The sequence below is a fragment of the Coenobita brevimanus genome, chromosome 72 (genome assembly GCF_032717465.1).
Source record: "Coenobita brevimanus isolate Jiangsu-jjx chromosome 72, ASM3271746v2, whole genome shotgun sequence".
NCBI classification, from domain to species: domain Eukaryota; kingdom Metazoa; phylum Arthropoda; class Malacostraca; order Decapoda; family Coenobitidae; genus Coenobita; species Coenobita brevimanus.
In genome coordinates this window covers 500,348-520,019 of record NC_137025.1, presented here as the reverse complement: position 1 = coordinate 520,019, position 19,672 = coordinate 500,348, and the positions used below count along the sequence as shown (strand labels likewise).

The window sequence follows — 19,672 nt, the reverse complement described above, 5'->3', positions numbered from 1 at the left end:
TATTGGCAGTCTTCATTTTTTCCAACTGTGGGTGTCAAATGTGTATGCTTTTTTGAGTGATTAGGAAGATACATTAGTTTCACTCCTGGTGATGATCTCTCTCTCTTGTTTGCCTTGTGACTTTTCCTGAATTTTGTCAGTTGTGGTCTTGAAAAATCCTGACCAAATGTCTTGTGTTTGTTGGGTCAGTTTTGAATAGGTGCAAGTGTTTGTGTGGGTGCTGAAGGGTTTGAAGCCTAGGATTTTATTTGGGTCAGGGTTGCAGATAAATACGGACTGTTTTTTGTGGACTTGTGACTCATTAACACCCCTTCCAGAGTTGTTTATTTAGCATATTGCATGGTACTGTTCTCATTTAGTGTTTGCATCTTTTTCTTATCATAGTTAGTATAAATAATACAGTAATACATTGATTGAAAATATTACTGTGCCATATGCAGACATAACTTGGAAAGGGAGAGTTGCTAGGGAGCATCATAAATCTAAAGATTACCTTTTGTTCTGAAATTGATGAGGGATGTTTATAATTCTGCATTGGTGAGTGTGATGGGTGGGGTAACAGCATGGCTAGCCAGAGTAGCGTTGGTTGTAGCTGAGTGGATAGAGTAGGAGCTTGGGTGAGGAGGGTTGAAGGTACAGTAATTGAGGTCAGTGGTCCTTTTACACCCTCTTAAAACTGCATAAAAACCCTCATCATTTTTAGACCTGTGTAAAAGAATCATTGACCACTGTTGTGCATGTGGGTCCCAATAGAGGGTCCCACAATACCAGTAGAGGACTTTCATGGCAAGTTGGACTTTGAGAATTATACAACACTCATTCTGTTGTTAACTGGTGGGATGTGTACGGGTTACTGTCTGTGCCGTTTTGACTGAAGCAGTTTGTATTCACATTCAACACATGTGCCTCGGCCTAACTCTGCATGAAAGTCCTGTGATAATCTTTCCTACCACTTCTCTCCCTCCCTTCACCCTACAATTCCCTCCCACCCTCCTACCATCCCCCCTCTGCCTCCCTCACCTTCCATCCTTCATCATCTACCTCTCACATCTCCTCTTCTTCTTTCTTCTCTTAAACTTTTTAAATCCTATTTTCTATCTCCATCTGCCTATGGGCGACTCTACATTCCCTCTTCTGTCTTGTTTTCCTTCACTCTTTCCTCTTTCTTCTGCCTATGGGTGACTACACTGAGTGACAAGCCAAATGGTTTCCTGTACACCAGGAAACCATTTACTACTCTGGGTGGTAACCATATAACCAAATTATGGCACCTGGTGGTTAAGTGGATAATTAAGGCGCTCTAGTTGGATTGAGCCTGTGTAGGTTTATATCCAAGGGCTGGTTGGGGTTCATTGCTCACTTAATGCCACTCAGGGATGAGGGAGGCTGGTCATTCTCATCTTAAATGTCAGGACCAGCTTGCCTAGCCCCAGGCTCCTATGCTCCTGATGGAGCGACATAGGATTGGATGATGGATGAATTCTCTCTCCATCCTCCCGATTGGATGATGGATGAATTCTCTCTCCATCCTTCCGATTGGATGATGGATGAATTCTCTCTCCATCCTTCCGATTGGATGATGGATGAATTCTCTCTCCATCCTTCCGATTGGATGATGGATGAATTCTCTCTCCATCCTTCCGATTGGATGATGGATGAATTCTCTCTCCATCCTTCCTCTCTCCTTATTTCCGTCACACACCGTCTGATTTTCTGTACCTTCCTTTCTGTATCCATCAACTTCCATCCCTCCCTCTCTGCATCCCTCATTTTCTCTCCTACCTCCTTCATTCTCTATCCTTCTACCTCCCTCCCTCCCATTCCTTTCCTTCCATCCCCTTTTTCTTGTTACATGTGTCAGGGGTGGTAGTCCATGACCCCATAACCTCGTACCTTCTCAGAGCTTTGTCATCTTTTCCCTTTCTGCACCTCTGTCTCTTCCACCTTCCCTGCCTTCTTTCTTGCCATCCCCTCCTCCCGTCCTTCCTTTCTCCCTCCTTTTTCTCCTCTTCTCCCTTTCTTGTTTTCCTTCCATTCCTGTTCCTCCCCCTCCTCACCCCACCCTTCCTTTCCTACCCTCCCTAACTCCCTTCCATCCCTATTTACCTCCCTATCCCACTCTCCCCTTCCCTTTTCATCCCTCCAGTTTCTTCCTCCTGATGTGTTTGCTTGGGGTGGCATGGCTTGTTCCATTAACCTGTTTTTCTCCCCATTGCCTGCGTGTCTCCCTCTCTCTCTCCCCTGTGTGTGGCCGAAGCAGCAAGAGGCCAGCATCGGCAAGGTAACTCAGCCTGTGTTTATGTTAATCCTTGCCCCACTCCAGCTTTCATGCACACACCACCTTGCATCATCTATTTCCTTTGTTGTTGTCTCCTAATTCTCAATTTTCATTGCAGCATTTTTTATGATATTGTATTTGCTAACTACCATCTGTATATATATATATATATATATATATATATATACTTTCCACCCATTCATGCTTATTCTTTACACTTGTGTTTACCTTTTTTTTTTCCTTCATTTCTCTGAGATTTTAGTTAATGCTCTTTTTATTCTTTGTTGCCTTGTATTACTGCATTTGTTACATTATTCTTTCTCACTGTCTTTCATTCTTTCATAATAAAATCATCCCAACACTAGTATCCATCTCATAATTACTGTTTTTTCCCCATATCATAATTCAGAGTACTTAGCATGTTTATATATATATATAGTTGTTACAGGAGAGTAATGTAGTTGTATATTAAGTGCACTGCATGGATTTTGCCTGGCTATGAAGGGTAAATATTTGCTGGCACTGTTTTCATCGTAGCCTTGTGTGCTTTGTGTAATTTTTTTTTTTTTTTTTTTTTTTTTTTTTTTGTAACCTAGTTTGTCTTTGACCTGACAGAGTATGATTATTATTATTATTATTTATCATTGTTATTATTTGTGGTAGTTGGGGGCACTCACCATCCATTCACTTGATGTAGTGCTGCTCTCGGGTGTCTGCCCTTTCCTCACATCCCTCCTTTCTCATCTGTCTTTCTTTCCTTCATTCTTTCTGCCTGTAGGTGACTTTACATTCCCTCTTCCATCTCTCTTTCCTTCATTCTTTGCTCTTCTTTCTGCCTATGGGCAACTCTACACTGAGTGACAAGCCAGATGGTTTCCTGAACACCAGGAAACCATTTACTACACTGGGTGGTAACCATATAACCAAATTATGGCACCTGGTGGTTTAGTGAGTAATTACGGCACTCCAGTCAGATTGAGCCTGTGCGGGTTTATATCCAAGGGATAGTTGGGGTTTATTGCTCATGTAATGCCACTCAGGGATGAGTGAGGCTGGTCACTCTCATCTTAAATGTCAGGACCAACTTGCCTAGCCCCGGGCCTTTACACGCCTTATGGGGCAATATAGGATTGGATGATGGATGGATGGATGATTATTATTATTATATTTTAATTAAATATTTTTTTCTACAATACTTAGTCACAATCACCATTTATTTAGGTTTGTTTCTGATTAACATTTACATTGTATTTTTTTTTTTATATAATTTATTTATTTCAAAGTTTTCCAGCTCTTGGTTGTCACAGATGGTCACCCTCACACGTAGATTTGCACACCTCACATAGGTACTCCTGTAATTAAGGTCACCAGACATCTTCATACTCTTTATTGTAAATACTAATCCTATATTTATCAAACATAATCATATTCCCCATTTCTACTAGAACATTTCACGATCTTAGCGATTTCCGTCAATTTAGCGTCACTTACCCTACCTTTGTGTCCTCCTGGTAACCGATAATTCACCTGCAATTAATGGAAGCCGTATGTTTTTAACTTGCCAAGGAGGTTATGTTTTTGTCAGCGTTGGTTTGTTTGTCTGTTTGTTAGCAGGATTACTCAAAAAGTTATGAACTGAATTTGCTGAAATTTTTTGGAGGGGCAGGGTATGGCCCAAGGAACAATCCATTAGAGTTTGGTGGTGATCCGGATCATCATCTGGATCCAGGAGTTTTTTTTAAAGGGTTCTCTACCATTGTGGGGTTGTGGCAGTTTCAGCATTTTTGCTTCTAACTCAATAAATAATGCCTTGGCGGAAGTTTGCAATCTCAGACCGCTGTAGTTAAACGTAGCGCCCACTACCCTCAAAACACAACATTCTGTAACCTCTAAGCCTTCTCCATCCTGACCTAGTTTTTGGCCCTTTTAGTTAACCATCAGCCAGATATAATTAACCTAACAGCAGTTATTAAATCTTGTCACCTTTCCATCAAAATATTCCATAACCTTATACTGTAGACTTCACAGATTTTACCACACTTAAATTAACCTAACCTGACCAAACAAAACCTAATCTAGCTTAGCCTAACCAATGATCCCACGCCTCCAGGTAATCTTCAGCCAGAGCTCGGAGTTGGAGCGGCAGTCATCAATGGCGTCGTCAACAGAGGAAGTGTCCGTGGCCCCGGGTGACACCAATGACCGCACCGCCGATGACATGACCTCATCCGAGAAGCAGTTTGCCGTATTCAAGGACTTTGACTTCTTGGAGTACGAGCTGGAGAGTCAAGGGGTGAGTCAAAGAGACGAGTGGGATTTTTAACTTCCGTGACTTTGACTTCCAAGAGTACGAGTGGATAGTCATGGGGCGAGTCTTGAGGATAGGGGAATGGAAGTGATTGGTGAGGGAGGCTGTAGGAGGGATGGGTAATAGGAAGAGGGAGACAGGTAGGTAAAGAGATAAGAGGAGGAGGAGGGAGACATTAAGGAGAAAAGAAGAGGAAGAGGGAGACAGGTAAAACGTAAAAGGAAGAGAGATAAGAGTGGAAAGGAAAGCTGAGAGAGCAGTTTAAGGGTGTGTTATGAGTGAAGTAATTGTATCATCTGACACATACTGTAACTAAAGAGAGAGAATAATAATAATGTGGGATCAAGAGCCTGTTAGAAGTGAAGGTTATGTTGGGTTTGGTTAGGTTGGATTGTTAGGAGTGGATGTACTGATACACAACTTAACCCTCAGGAGGAGAGCGTAGACAACTTCAACCTGTGGGGTGTGAGGCGTCGTTCCCCAAGCAACCTCGGGGATGACCCCTCCTCAGCCAGCCTGCCAGACGAAGCCCCAGCTAGACCCCCAGACCTGCCCCACACTGCACGCAAGACCCCACCAGGCCCCGCCCCAGAGGTGGAGTGGTGGGAGGAGGAAGGATCGGTGTCCCCAGTTGATGAGGGGAGTTTAGGGACCAGTGAAAGATCCAGCAGCTTGAGCCACAGTCTGCACCATCACACCCGCCCACACCCACCCTCACCCGCGCCCACCACCCCCGTCATGCCTGCATCTAAGCTCAGTCTTGACACTTCTGCTACCAGACGCCCACCATCGCCAACCTCCATGTCTGAGTGCGTACCGCTGAATACATGTATAACTCACTGCTGCATCATATTTGCATATGTCATTTGCCTCTCTCTCACGACATGCACACTCCTTCAAGAACTCATATCTGTTTGTATATTGTCTCTCCCCCTCTCCCATTCTACCTCACTGATATACACACTCCTAGTCAGTCTCTTCATATTACTGGATTTAAACACTTACCATTAGTGAAGAAAAAATCATATGCATTTTTTTTTTACAGTACACTAATGTTTGACACAAGTAGAGACATCATAATTGCTTTCCCTGCAGCCACAGTGAGAACAGTGGCAGTACTAATACATCATAGCAGTGAAGGGGTTAATGGCAAAAAGGTAGCAAAAATTACGTAGAACTTAGGGTACAGTAATTTCATCCTAAGTATGTAAGGACTGTAGCAACTATGTATTCATCCAAGGTATCTTAGGACACACTGCTTATTCATCCTAAGCATCTAAGGATTTGCTGTATATTCACTCCTATGTATATAAGGACTTCCTGTATATTCATCCTAGGTATGTGAGGACTTTCTGTACATTTATCATTATCTTTTTCCCCGCAGCCACAGTGAGAGCAGTGACGGTGACCTTGGAGACATGACACCCTGTAATGCCCCATCGTCCAGCCTGGCAGCGCTCCTCTTCCGGCCCGCCCGCCAGCCCGACCACCTGGAGGATGCCTGGCGCGCCCACCTCTCTGCCCTCATGGCCCCCGATGCACCTGCGCTACTCAGACCCACTCGCACCTGCACGCTGTTCAACACTGTGTTTACTGTCAGTTTTCCTGGCATTCCACACTTGTTTCTTGCCTTCTGTCCTTGTTCATTACTTAGTTCTTGGTCCTTTGTCCACTGTCTACCCTTATTTTTGACCCAGGCTGTGGTCAAGGTTGAATTGATTGAGAAAACTGAAAGATGTTTTACCACAGTGTAGAAAATTGCATTATAATATTGTATACGTTGTTAAAACTTAATTGTGTTTTCTGTGTTGTGAAAAATTAAAATATATATTGTTCTGTGTAAAAATTATACGTGCGGTGATACGGTGTACAAAACTGAAATATGCGTTGTTGTGCTGCAGGAGATGGTCGTGAAGTTCAGTGAGGTGGTGAGTGAGAGTGGCCAGTACCTGAGTGAGGCATCGGACCTGCTGCCCGGCTACATCACCTTCCTACACCATATGGAGGTGAGTGCAAGTCAGTGGGTTGTGCCTTTATAACGACAGTACCAAAATTTACATAACTACCCACCTACCTGCTTATTTATCTACCTGTCCACCTGCTTACTTGTCTACCTGCCTATATACTTGCTAGGATAAATCACCTTCGTGCCTCATATGGAGGTGGGTCAGTCACCCAGTTCTGGCTGTAAGCTTACAGAACTTAAATCTGCCCATCTGTCTACTTTTGTATCTACTTGCCTACCAACCTACTTACTGTTAAATGACTGTATTTATTTACTTACTGGTACCTATCTGCCTATGTGCCTACGTGTGTACCTACCTACCAGGATACATCAGCTTGATACATCATATGGAGGTGGGCAGATAGTCAGTTGTAGCTTTGTAAACACAATAACTCACTGTTTTGAGCTGCCTTCTTATTTATTTACTCCATAGTAGGTTATAAAAAGAATAGTGTGTTAAAGTTATGTTGTTGCCCCAAAAGCCAATTTGACACTAGTCCCTAATTCACTGTTCCTTGGGAGAGTCAGGTCCTTCAACATAACCTCAACAAAAGATCACTAAGACTGCCTGGTTGAAGTGGCCAGTTTCTTGCACTACACTGGGTTTAGGTTCAGATGAGAGTGGAGCAGCAACCACTACCATGACATGATAATGGTGGGGGTGATGATGATGCCATGTGTGTGTGTGTGCAGGTTGGTGTGGAGGGCCTGGTGCCACTGACGTATGTTTATGTGGACACGGCTCTGCTGGCATGTACACAGCTGACCCATCGCTTCCGATCAACCTTCATCGCACTCCATCAGCACCTTGACACATACCTGGACAAGCGCGAGAGTGCTGTTGTGGTAGGTTATGTTGGTGCTTTCTTTATTTCGGTAGTGTGGGTGGGTACATAGGTACAGGTGTGTGTTTATACATGTGTGTAGATGTGGGTGCAGGTGTGGGTGGGTGTATAGGTGCATGTGTGCCATGTAATGTATATGTAACCGTACCACAGTATACATGTACCCCTCTGCAGTGTCTAGATGGCATAAAGTCAACAGTGAAGCTCCAAAGTCTTGGCGAGAGTCTGCCTGAGTTGTGTCCAGATGAGCAGCACACAGACCTTTGTCGCTGCCTCTACAAGCTGCACTTCCAGCTCTTCCTCCTGTATGACACTTATGCCAAGCTGATTCTTACACTGCTACAGGCTGCCAGGGCCTCTAAGGTGAGGAATTTAAAGTTTACATTTTTCATTTTAGTCATCTAACTTTTCTCATTTATTAACACCTTCACCAGTGAGAAATTCTTCCTGTGTTGAATAATGTCATGTGGTGCCAAGAAGAACTTTTTTTCCTTTATTAACACCTTCACTAATCAGAAATCCAGTATTGAATAATATATGGTGGTAAGAAGAATATCAAAAGTACATCACCATAATGAAGGTGTTGATGGAAACTTTGTGTTTCAGGCCAGTGACCACAGTGTGGAGCTGAGCACCCTGCAGGGGAAACTGTTGGCTGCAGCGGAACAACTGGACGCCACCCCACCCACCTCACCCTCACGCACACCTCAGGCCATCCCACCAGAGCGAGAACTGCCCGAGGTAACCCTGCAAACTGAGAGATGACTTGATTATACCCACATACTTGCACTGGATCTGAAGAATATATGCAGCTTAGAACAGACTTTGAACTACAGGGGTTAAGATACAGCATTTAAAAAATAATAATAAATTCAATATGAGAAACTGACTAGAAGAGTATATATGAGTGAGGTGGAGGGGGAGACCAAGTATGATGTGATAGAGGGATGGAATGGAGAGATATATGAGGGAGGGAGAGTGACGTGGAGGGAGTGCAGGCAAATGGCAGAGGACAATGATGTGGAGGTGGTTTGTTTGTGGCCACCCCTTATAGGATTAAGGCATTTGGCAAGAGATAGATAGATAGACAGATAGACAGTAAGAGCAGCCCTGTCAGTGTTGAATTAAATAATTTGGTAACAGCTAGAGTGAATTAAAAAGGATGTCTGCTTGTATTGAGGGGGTTGATTGATTACACTAAAAAGATCGTGGCAGCATAACAACAGAGGTCATTGCAGCCATACAACAGGGGTAAAGACAGAAGAAGGAAAGTTAAAACAGATTTAGACATGGGGGGGCTCATGCACACAACTGATATGTGATGATGTCCAGGGTGAGGAGGGTGAATGTGAGAGCGTTGGTGGTGAGGAGAGTGAAGGTGGCAGTGGTGGTGAGAGCAGCCTGGGTCGCACCGAGGGAGGGTCGCCACTCAGCTCATCATCACTGGGGTCACAGTCGCTGGATCTCCCCGTCATACCCCCAACACCAGGATCACAACCAGAGGCGGAACTGCAGGTACCTACTATACGCTCTTTACCCGAACCAGAATTGTCACCTTTTCATCTTGAATATGGAGTTGTAGCAGTGGATTAACCCTAAAGTATGGTGTGTTTATTTTACATGCCAGTATTTTCTCTTATGCTAGCCATGACGATGTGCTTTGAAAAGGTTACTGAGCTTTGCTGTTTTTTGGCTTCTCATAATCATGACCATCATCACCATCAGGAGCAAAATTTTATATGTCACACTGTATGATGCAGATTTTACCCATTTATCAATCTTGCTAAAAATGGTTCAGGCATACTTTAATTTTTTGCCTTCTTCACTGCCCTCAAATCATCATCATCATCCAGACTACCTTTCCCACTCAAGATAGGTTGAAGTAGGGTCCGGAGAGCCAGAAAAAACTAGATTGAGATACACACTTAAGTTTGCCCAGTTGAATGACCTGCAGTACCATTCCTTCATAATGTATATGATACCACCACGTTGCCTCCACAGCTGCTGCAATTGGTGGCAGATCAGCGATGGGTTGCGGCGCTGCAGTTTGTACGTCAACACCGCTCCCTGTGGGACATCGAGGCCGCCTCACACCACACCCACCATGACATAACCATCGTACTCAACACCTACTGTACATACCTTGCAGACAAGAAGCCAGGTACAGTATGCAGTTTTGTTTATTTTTATTTTATTTTTTGCTTGTTTTCACCTGATGAAACTGGTCCACTCCCACAGCTTGAATTTCCCCACCTCCCACTACCCCCACCACCTCACCCATATACCCACACACACTCTACATGCCTTGCAGACTCTAAGCCAGATTAGGACTGTATTTTGAGTTAGTGGACCAAGTACTGGTTTTAAGGACATTTAAAATTTTTTGTTGACTTTCAGTGAATAGTTTGGGAATTTTGTTATAAAAATTTTCATGTATTTCTGTAATACCTTGTTGATAATGATGGTAACAGCCTATCATCATGTTACTCCTTTAGGGCAAAGGGGCTTGAGGCATTACTGCCTTACCTGAGAATATTTAGGGTACGAGACCAGCCTGAATCCTTCATAGCATTCATGTGATTGAAAAAACCTTGGCATCTGGGCCCCACCAGCATCCTAATACTAGAGTCTATCTACACATCATACAATCCCTTAAATAATTGGACTACGGTAGCCTGCCCTTGGACCCTCTTCAACCAATTAATGTTTCACCCCAAGTCGTTTTCATTTTCATGTCAATTTTTTTTTTCCTCTGTCTCTCTCCAGCTTAGAAGAGACCCATCATAGTTAAGAGGTTCGTGAAGGTTAAATTTAATCCCTCTGATTTACTGGACTATGCCAATTCAGGCTGTAGTGCCTTAAATGCTACTATTCTCATACCAAGCCTATAAGAGGTCTCATTTACCATAGTTCAATTGGCAAAAATTATTATTCTTTTAGGAAAGCTGGCTAGGCACCTACATAGTACAAGTACAGTTCTGTAATTCACTTGGTAGGGAAGATGAATCTTGGATGAAGAACATTGGTTTGGCATTTACATATTCCCATAAACTTCCTTTAGCTCAGTAATTGTGGGGCTCACAAGAGCCATCCATAGCAAGCACTGGTCACTGCATATTTTAGATTCCAATCCAAATGCCATCAGACCATCATAGTTCTGTACCCCATGTTTTGCTTCACCCTTTTGGAGCAGTTTAGTTGTGCTGTCTTGGGAGGGACCTCTTGGGCACTCCAAAGCCCTCCTGTTCTAGGATGAGTGACGTTTTTTTTTTTTTAGCTTGTGTTGGACCTGAGAATCAGGAGTGGCTTTGAAAATGTTGAGGATGTAAGAGTTTGCCTTTGGGCTTAGGCTTCTTACTTGTTTGAGAGGACAAGATTGGAGACAAGAATGGTGTCCCTTGGACTGAAAAGGTCTTTGCCAATTAACTCTTCAGTGATGGGGACTTCTCTGAAGTAGATGGTTTAGAGAGGTCAAGAGGAAAGCTGTGGGCCAAAGCAGCTGTTGTTGCCATTCTGCATTGACCAGTAGAATTAGTAGAGTTGAGCTTAGAGTGGACATCAGGGAGATGGGAGGGAAATCAATGTTGGTCACATGAGAAATTGAAAAATCTTTTGCCATGGGACTGGTAGGAGGTTCTGAATCTGACCAGAAAATGTTGAGTGGAATCTTAATCACAGGGTTATGGCATCAGCCTAGTTTGGGTGAAGATTTTTTAGAATAGGGGTGGCCCACAGGGAAGCTGAGCCACAAAGGGATGAGCACCAGCCACTACCCACAATAGAAAGCATCACAGGCCAGAAAAGAAGCTCACTTTAGGACATGAGGAATTTGGAGTGGCCAGAAGTTGCTCACTACTGAAGAACTCAAGTGTGCAAAGCAGAATAAGTACAGAACTGTGGCTGTCAGATCATGCTCAGACAGGAATGAAATCATTAATAAACATCTGAGAAGCATCAGGTGTGCACTTTGGGTGGCTCTGATAAAATTCACTGCAGCTTATCCAGAGGAGATTCATGGGTTATGTACATGCCTAGCCATTGTTTTTCATCAGTGTTTCTTATCTAATGAGAAAGAGTACTTGAGGTCTCTTAGAGGATTGGTGTGGGAATAGTAGATTGCAGGCACTACACTCTGCAGTCCATTAAATCTGAAAACTTATACTGATAACACATTTTTATTTTTAATTCTCTTCAACTTAAGACAGACCTTTTCTAGTGGAGAAGTTAATGAAAGCTCTATCTAATTCCTATAGTTTGAAAAATCTCTCCAAAGATGAATAAAATCATGTGGTGGTTCCAAGAACAAAAAAAATACACATTTGGAGGGAAGGATTTAACCAAAAATTGCCAAGTGAGATATACCTGTATCACCTCCTAGCGTGTTATTCTCATTAGGCTACCTGGCTTCGTAGTGGATTAACCTCAATATTACTCTTTGGTATTATCTTTTATGCTGTTTATATCTTTTTTAGTAACAAATTACTCAAATAACTTGTAAGAGAATATTGATATATCATAGACCAAAATAAACTGGTTAAGAAAAGATATTAGGGACCCTAATTAACCAAAGAGAATACAGATGCTTGTTTACATTGCATTGTTTTGCCTTCAGGCATGATTGCTGTGTGTGGATCGGAGGCAGAGCTGGCCGACACGACAGCTAGACTGACAGAGGCTAACATGTCCGCTCTGTCGGCACTTCGACTCATTGAGCAGGCTCCACGCTCCTCACACGTCACACTTGATTCAGCCATGCGAAAGACCGAGTGCTGAGTGGCCGCTAAGCAGGGGGAGGGTGACACTGGCATGCAGGGTGCCATAAATAGGGAGGAGATACCAGGAGGAAAGATAGGAACAGAGAGGGAGAGGGAGGAATCACAGGTATGTACCATTGCGATCAAAAGTTTGCTAACATTTCCTTGCCGGCTGTGGCGACTGAAGGTGTTGCATGATATATTTTTATGTGATAGCAGTATGAGGAACACAACAAAAAAGTACGAGAGGAAGGATACTGTTTGATAACTGTGAAAGCCAGGTGACAATGCCAATTAGGGACTGTCCGCTAACTTTTGCTCATGATAGTATACAGATTTATATTTACAGTATATATAACAGAAGGGGTGTCAGGAAGGATTATTTGTGGAAATTAAGAAAACGGAAAAGTACCATACAAGAACAAGAGAAGTGGAATATGAGTGAGTTAATAGTAGACTGTTACAGAAGAATCCTTTGATAAAAGACAGTGAAATTAAACAGGGATCATGAAAACTTATGGTGAAAATTCAGCAGCATACTGAGGCATTATTTGCCATCATTGTTGATAAGTATGGTAAAGTATTAAGGTGTCATATTGTCTAATGTTTGTACTGAATTTGTACTGGAGATATGATGTAGTCAGAATGTGGTGGTATTCCTCATACCTCCATGTCTTGTCATTAGTACCGAAAGTCCTCATTGTCACCCCCCCCCCCAAGTCTACAGTAATTTACAGAAGCATACAGTAACTGTTAACTTCCATTACAACCATTTGTTGAGACTCCAGGCTTATCTATCTGGACTTGTACTGGCTGACTGCAGGTTGAAGCTGCCATTCTGTATACCACCATCCTCCTTTTGTGAACTAGGGAAGGTATTGAGGGATAGGTATGACAAGGTAGCAGAGCTATGAGTCTTTTGTGTATTGGTGCTATTATGTGAAGGTGTTCCCCTTCATCACCATTGCTACCTGTAATGCAAATTGACCAGTTTTCCCCAATTTACTATACCCTGACATATAGTGAGGACTTAATGTACAGTATGTATCATGCATTAATCTGTGTAATAGTGCACAAGCTTGTCGACAGTTGAAGTAATAATCAATATGCTCTTAGCCTTACCAGATGTACAGGATGGTCCATGTATAATGTCTCTTGGTTCTCGTGTGTTGTAGGAATGGCTGATTCTACTGGTGTGAAGAGTGCAGATATTTTGGGTGCATTGTGAAATTACCAATCAGCCATGCAGTCAGTATCTGTAAAAAGTAGACAGTTTAAATTATGAAAAGGGTAATGGGATGTAGAAAATTATGCATAGTAGGCACTGTATGCTACGACCCATTGAGCCATCCCCACAACTCACAGCAGAATGGTAACATACCACACTGTGTAATAGTTTTGTTTTTATTTTGCTATACAGTATTACCCAGAGTTTGTTTCTGGCACTTACTTTGTTTCTCTTTGTAAGTGCCAATTCCAAACTGAAATCATGTCTTTAATAGTGAATGTATGTTGAATCTCATGTCATACTGTAAGTGACTTTGGTGATTTTGTAACTTTTCTTTAGCAATTTATTCAACACATTACACTGCAGTACCCCCATGTGTGTTATTGATGGAAACTATTTTGAAATTACAGTATATAACAGGCAAGAGATCGAGAAAGTATAATATGCAAATTAAATTGCTAAAGAAGGAATGTTAAAAAAATTTCCAAGCTCTCATAAAATACAGCCAAATGTGTCGTGGATGTGATGTGGTCTTGTGTAAATTGTATAATAAACTGTGTGACTGAATGCAGGATTTTACTGGCTTACTTACCACAGTACTGGACACTGTATAAGTGTACTGTTGGTTTGTTTATTCCATTTTGTAATACAGTACTCTTCATCCTCCAACTACGGCGAAGAACCACATCCTCCTCACACCCACTCATCAGTATGACACTCACCACCCACACCTCCAGCCCCCACACCTTTTCACCCTTTACCACCCATCATCCCCACACATATACCCCTTACAAACGTTTCCTCCACACCGCTGCTCATCTCGTGTGTTCCTGGTACTGCTGCCCCTACCACCACCACAGCTGCTGCTGCCCATGCCGCCACTGCAACTGGTGCTGCCCATGTCCCTGCTGCTGCTGCCCCAGTCGCTGCCCATGTCCCTGCTGCTGCTGCCCCTGCCACTGCCACTACCCCTGCTGCCTGCCCCTGCCGCTGCCCATACCCCTGCTGCCTGCCCCTGCCGCTGCCCATGCCGCCCGCACTTGCCCCTGCCGCTGCCACTGCCGCTGCCCATGCCGCCCGCACTTGCCCCTGCCGCTGCCCCTCTCCCTGCTGCCACCGCTGCCCTTGCTGCTGCTGCTGCCGCTGCCGCTGCCGACGCCTGCCCCTGCCGCTGCCGACGCGAAGCCTGCCCCGACGCCTGCCCCTGCTGCTGCCGCTGCCGACGCCGACCGCTGCCGCTGCCGCCGCTGCCAACGCCTGCAGACGCCTGCCCCTGCCGCTGCCTGCCGACGCCTGCCCCTGCCGCTGCCTGCCGACGCCTGCCCACGCCTGCCCCTGCCGCTGCCTGCCGACGCCTGCCCCTGCCGCTGCCTGCCGACGCCTGCCCCTGCCGCTGCCTGCCGACGCCTGCCCCTGCCGCTGCCTGCCGACGCCTGCCCCTGCCGCTGCCTGCCGACGCCTGCCCCTGCCGCTGCCTGCCGACGCCTGCCGCTGCCGCTGCCGCCGCCGCCATGCCCCCAGCCCCAGCAGCTGCTGCCTGGACCCCTTCCCTAGCCCTGGCCCTGGCCCCAGCCCCAGCCCTGGCACCAGCCCTGGCCCCTGCCCCTGCCCCTGCCCCGGCCCCAGCCCCTGCCCTGGCCCCAGCCCCAGCCCCAGCCCCAGCCCCAGCCCTGGCCCCAGCCCCAGCTGCTGCCCTGGCCCCAGCCCCAGCTGCAGCCCCTGCCCTGGCCCTGGCCCTGGCCCCGGCCCCAGCTGCAGCCCCTGCCCTGGCCCCAGCCCTGGCCCTGGCCCCGGCCCTGGCCCCGGCCCTGGCCCCGGCCCCGGCCCTGGCCCCAGCCCCGGCCCTGGCCCCGGCCCCAGCCCCGGCCCTGGCCCCAGCCCCAGCCCTGGCCCCAGCCCTGGCCCCAGCCCCAGCCCTGGCCCCAGCCCCAGCCCTGGCCCTGGCCCCAGCCTTGGCCCCAGCCTTGGCCCCGGCCCCGGCCCCGGCCCCAGCCCTGGCCCCGGCCCCAGCCCTGGCCCCGGCCCCAGCCCCAGCCCCTGCCCTGGCCCCAGCCCTGGCCCCAGCCCCAGCTGCAGCCCCTGCCCTGGCCCCAGCCCCAGCTGCAGCCCCTGCCCTGGCCCCTGCCATGGCCCCTGCCCTGGCCCCTGCCCTGGCCCCAGCCCTGGCCCCAGCCCTAGCCCTAGCCCTAGCCCTGGCCCCAGCCCTGGCCCCAGCCCTGGCCCCAGCCCCTGCCCTTGCCCTGGCCCCAGCCCTGGCCCCAGCCCCTGCCCTGGCCCCAGCCCTGGCCCCAGCCCCTGCCCTGGCCCCAGCCCTGGCCCCAGCCCCTGCCCTGGCCCCAGCCCTGGCCCCAGCTGCAGCCCCTGCCCTGGCCCCTGCCCTGGCCCCTGCCCTGGCCCCAGCCCTGGCCCCAGCCCTGGCCCCTGCCCTGGCCCCTGCCCTGGCCCCAGCCCCAGCAGCAGCCCCTGCCCTGGTCCTGGCCCCTGCCCTGGTCCTGGCCCCTGCCCTGCCCTGGTCCTGGCCCCTGCCCTGGTCCCTGCCCTGGCCCCGGCCCCGGCCCCGGCCCCGGCCCCAGCCCCAGCTGCAGCCCCTGCCCTGCCCCGGTCCTGGTCCTGGCCCCTGCCCTGGCCCCAGCCCTGGTCCCAGCTGCAGCCCCTGCCCTGCCCTGCCCCCTGCCCTGGCCCCTGCCCTGGCCCCTGCCCTGCCCCCTGCCCTGGCCCCAGCCCTGGCCCCAGCCCTGCCCCCTGCGCTGCCCCCTGCGCTGCCCCCTGCCCTGGCCCCTGCCCTGGCCCCTGCCCTGGCCCCAGCCCTGGCCCCAGCCCTGGCCCCAGCCCTGGCCCCAGCCCTGGCCCCAGGCGCAGCCCCAGGCGCAGCCCCAGGCGCAGCCCTGCCCTGGCCCCGGCCCCTGCCCCGGCCCCTGCCCCTGCCCCTGCCCCTGCCCCTGCCCCGGCCCCTCCCCCGGCCGGCGCTGCTGCTGCTGCTGGCACTGCTGCTGCTGCTGGCACTGCTGCTGCTGCTGGCACTGCTGCTGCTGCTGGCGCTGGCGCTGATGGCGCTGCTGCTGCTGCTGCTGCTGGCGCTGGCGCTGATGGCGCTGCTGCTGCTGGCGCTGCTGCTGGCGCTGCTGCCGCTGGCGCTGCTGCCGCTGCCGCTGCTGCTGCTGGCGCCGCTGCTGCTGCTGGCGCCGCTGCTGCTGCTGGCGCCGCTGCTGCTGCTGGCGCCGCTGCTGCTGCTGGCGCTGCTGCTGCTGCTGGCGCTGCTGCTGCTGCTGGCGCTGCTGCTGCTGCTGCTGGCGCTGCTGCTGCTGCTGCTGGCGCTGCTGCTGCTGCTGCTGGCGCTGCTGCTGCTGCTGCTGGCGCTGCTGCTGCTGCTGCTGGCGCTGCTGCTGCTGCTGCTGGCGCTGCTGCTGCTGCTGGGGCTGCTGCTGCTGGGGCTGCTGCTGCTGGGGCTGCTGCTGCTGCTGCTGCTGCTGCTGCTGCTGCTGCTGCTGCTGGCGCTGCTGCTGCTGCTGCTGCTGGCGCTGCTGCTGCTGCTGCTGCTGCTGCTGGCGCTGCTGCTGCTGCTGCTGCTGCTGGCGCTGCTGCTGCTGGGGCTGGCGCTGCTGCTGGGGCCGGGGCTGGTGCTGGGGCTGGTGCTGGTGCTGGCGCTGCTGCTGGGGCTGGGGCTGGGGCTGGGGCTGGAGCTGGGGCTGGGGCTGGGGCTGCTGCTGCTGGCGCTGCTGCTGCTGCTGGGGCCGGGGCTGGTGCTGGTGCTGGCGCTGCTGCTGGGGCTGGGGCTGGGGCTGGGGCTGGGGCTGGGGCTGGGGCTGGGGCTGGGGCTGCTGCTGCTGGCGCTGGCGCTGCTGCTGGTATTGCTGCTGGTGCTGCTGGTATTGCTGCTGGTGCTGCTGCCACTGCCGCTGCCACTGCTGGCATTGCTTCTGGCACTGCTGCTTTTGCTAACCAAGTTTCATTCCTTGTGAATGCCAAGGCAGTATAAAGCTAACCTCTTACTACGGACCCAGTACAAGTAATATTCAAGGAACAGTAACAAACAAATTTTTTACAATAATTTATGTTGAAGTATATTACCACTGTATTATTTAACAATGCTCTCTACAGATGTGAGGTGACAACACCCAGAAGGCTCTGTATTGTACATCCTCTTAATCCCTTCAATCCAATGTCATATTTGTTACTTTATTCTTGCCATTTCCAGATGTGTTGATTCAGCTTTGGAAAGAGCTACTGTATGGCAGCAGTTAATGAAGGATATACCTAAACTCATTATCCCAAAAACTCCCACTCAGATTTTACAACACTGGATTGAAAGGGTAAAACCAATGATAATGTACTACTAGTTACAGTACATTATTTTTGCTACCTTTAGATGTTTTTAATCATTACGATATACTTCCTGACCACAACTTTCATAAAGCCTTCATTAATCCACCATGCCTGACTGATATCATTTATACTTTGTTCTTGCTGCTTCCAATTGTATTAAGCCCTTCTTGTAATGAAGGGGCATAGTAAGGACTGTGTACCTAACCCCTAAGGTTACAAAAGTTTATCCTAAACTGAATAAAACTGTCAGGAGATGGCAAGAATATAATGAAAAAGGCTTCCCTGGCCTCAAGGAGTTAACCTATTGAGTATGAGAGGCCTAATAACTGAGTAAAATTGTTCAGTGGCAGCATGGACAAAATATGAGATCACTGGATCAAAGAAAATAATCTGCCTTCCTATAACACAGACAGGAGTGGATTGCATGGTGTGAAGTTCATCCTATCTGTGTTACCGCCTAAAATGTGTTACAGTGCACCCTCGTCATACCATTACTCACTTTTATGATCAATAAAAATTCAGAACTTTTGTTTTACAGTCGGTTTTTCACTTTCACAATCTCTGTAATGCCAGATTTCTCATGAGAATCCTCAGTATATGATTATTTGCTTTTACGATCAATAAAAATTAAAACTGTCTTTTTTAATGATTGTTTCTTCAATTATAAAATCACCGTGATGCCCAACTTCTCATTACAAGTTTTCTTTTACATATTTAGAACTGGTGGTGGTACTGTCAGAGAAGAGAGAGTGGCCATGTGAGGGTTTGCCACATGGGAGTGGGAAGTACTTCCATCTTGTGCAATGTTTTGTGATAAGTGGGAGCATGAGACATAGTGGTACTAGAGGCAGACTGCAAGATAATGCAGATTTCATGTGGGCAGTGTGCTGGGGATAGCATGTTGAGATTGTCAGGCATGAAAGGATTGATCTTGCAGGCGAGTCTCTCCAGTGTGTGGAGGAGTTTTGTTACTTGGGAGATATATACTGGAGGTGGGGCTGGAGCAGCTCTGTGGCTAGAGTGAGGAGTAGCGGAAGTTCAGGGAGCTGTTAACTCTCCTGACACTGAGAGGGCTTTCCCTCCATGCTAAGGAATCTTTGTTTGCAGCACGTGTTAGGAGGGTAATGTTGTATGGTACTGACACATGGGCAGTAAAGGAAGACAATATTCGTTGGCTTAAAAGTACAGAAATGACAATGATCAGGTGGATGTGCAGTGCATCTTTGAATGCAAGGCCTGGAGGAGGCTTACGATGGAAGAGTTGAGAGGAAAGCTGGGACTGAAGTGTATCGATGGTATGATGAAGAGGGGTAGATTGAGATGGTTTGGGCATGTGGGAAGGATGGAGGATGACAACTGGGTAAGGAAAGTGAGATGTGTAAACACTGGGGGTAGGGTTGAGAGACCGAAAAAGATTTGGGACATGGACACTGAATGTGATCTCAAGGATAAGAGACTGAATACGGAGACTGTCAAAGACTGCGCAGCATGGATGGTCGCCATTAGGTGACCAAGGCCAATTCATGCAAGCATGTTGAAGCCTTTGTAAACTAAACAAGATGAAACAATATGATTGCTAGAGTGCAAAATTCACTGTACAACTGGATTTAAAAAATGAATACCATTCATAAAACGAGGGTGTGCTGTACACTATATTACAAAGCTAAACCCTGCCAGCTCCAAATATACAGAGTAGTCCACAGATTGCACTCTCCAACCCTGTGTTGCAGGGCAGCTGAGTTGGCTCTTGTAAGGAGCAAAGACATTTAGGGTATGGGCTACCACTAAATTTGTAATCACCTATGCAATCAATGACCATAAAAATAAGCAGCAGACACAAAGCATGGAAAAGGTTGTGGAAGTTGAAAATGTTGCACAGTAAACACTGGCAACTAACACTAACCCATCCATGCAATACACAAAAATTGGAT

At 48.0% G+C, this 19,672-nt stretch overlaps 1 protein-coding gene across 1 annotated transcript in view; it reads left to right on the top strand.

Moving 5' to 3' along the window:
* Nucleotides 1–13,976, top strand: part of fry (microtubule binding protein furry) — a 97,010-nt gene extending 83,034 nt beyond the window's left edge. The window contains exons 51-61 of the mRNA XM_080278164.1: nucleotides 2,258–2,281; nucleotides 4,389–4,571; nucleotides 5,019–5,395; nucleotides 5,971–6,181; nucleotides 6,488–6,592; nucleotides 7,285–7,437; nucleotides 7,611–7,799; nucleotides 8,043–8,177; nucleotides 8,769–8,951; nucleotides 9,438–9,597; nucleotides 12,049–13,976. Coding sequence (XP_080134290.1) covers nucleotides 2,258–2,281; nucleotides 4,389–4,571; nucleotides 5,019–5,395; nucleotides 5,971–6,181; nucleotides 6,488–6,592; nucleotides 7,285–7,437; nucleotides 7,611–7,799; nucleotides 8,043–8,177; nucleotides 8,769–8,951; nucleotides 9,438–9,597; nucleotides 12,049–12,209 — 1,881 coding nt within the window. The 3' untranslated portion in view covers nucleotides 12,210–13,976. The remainder of the gene's footprint in view (nucleotides 1–2,257; nucleotides 2,282–4,388; nucleotides 4,572–5,018; nucleotides 5,396–5,970; nucleotides 6,182–6,487; nucleotides 6,593–7,284; nucleotides 7,438–7,610; nucleotides 7,800–8,042; nucleotides 8,178–8,768; nucleotides 8,952–9,437; nucleotides 9,598–12,048) is intronic.
* The last annotated feature ends 5,696 nt before the right edge of the window (nucleotides 13,977–19,672 follow it).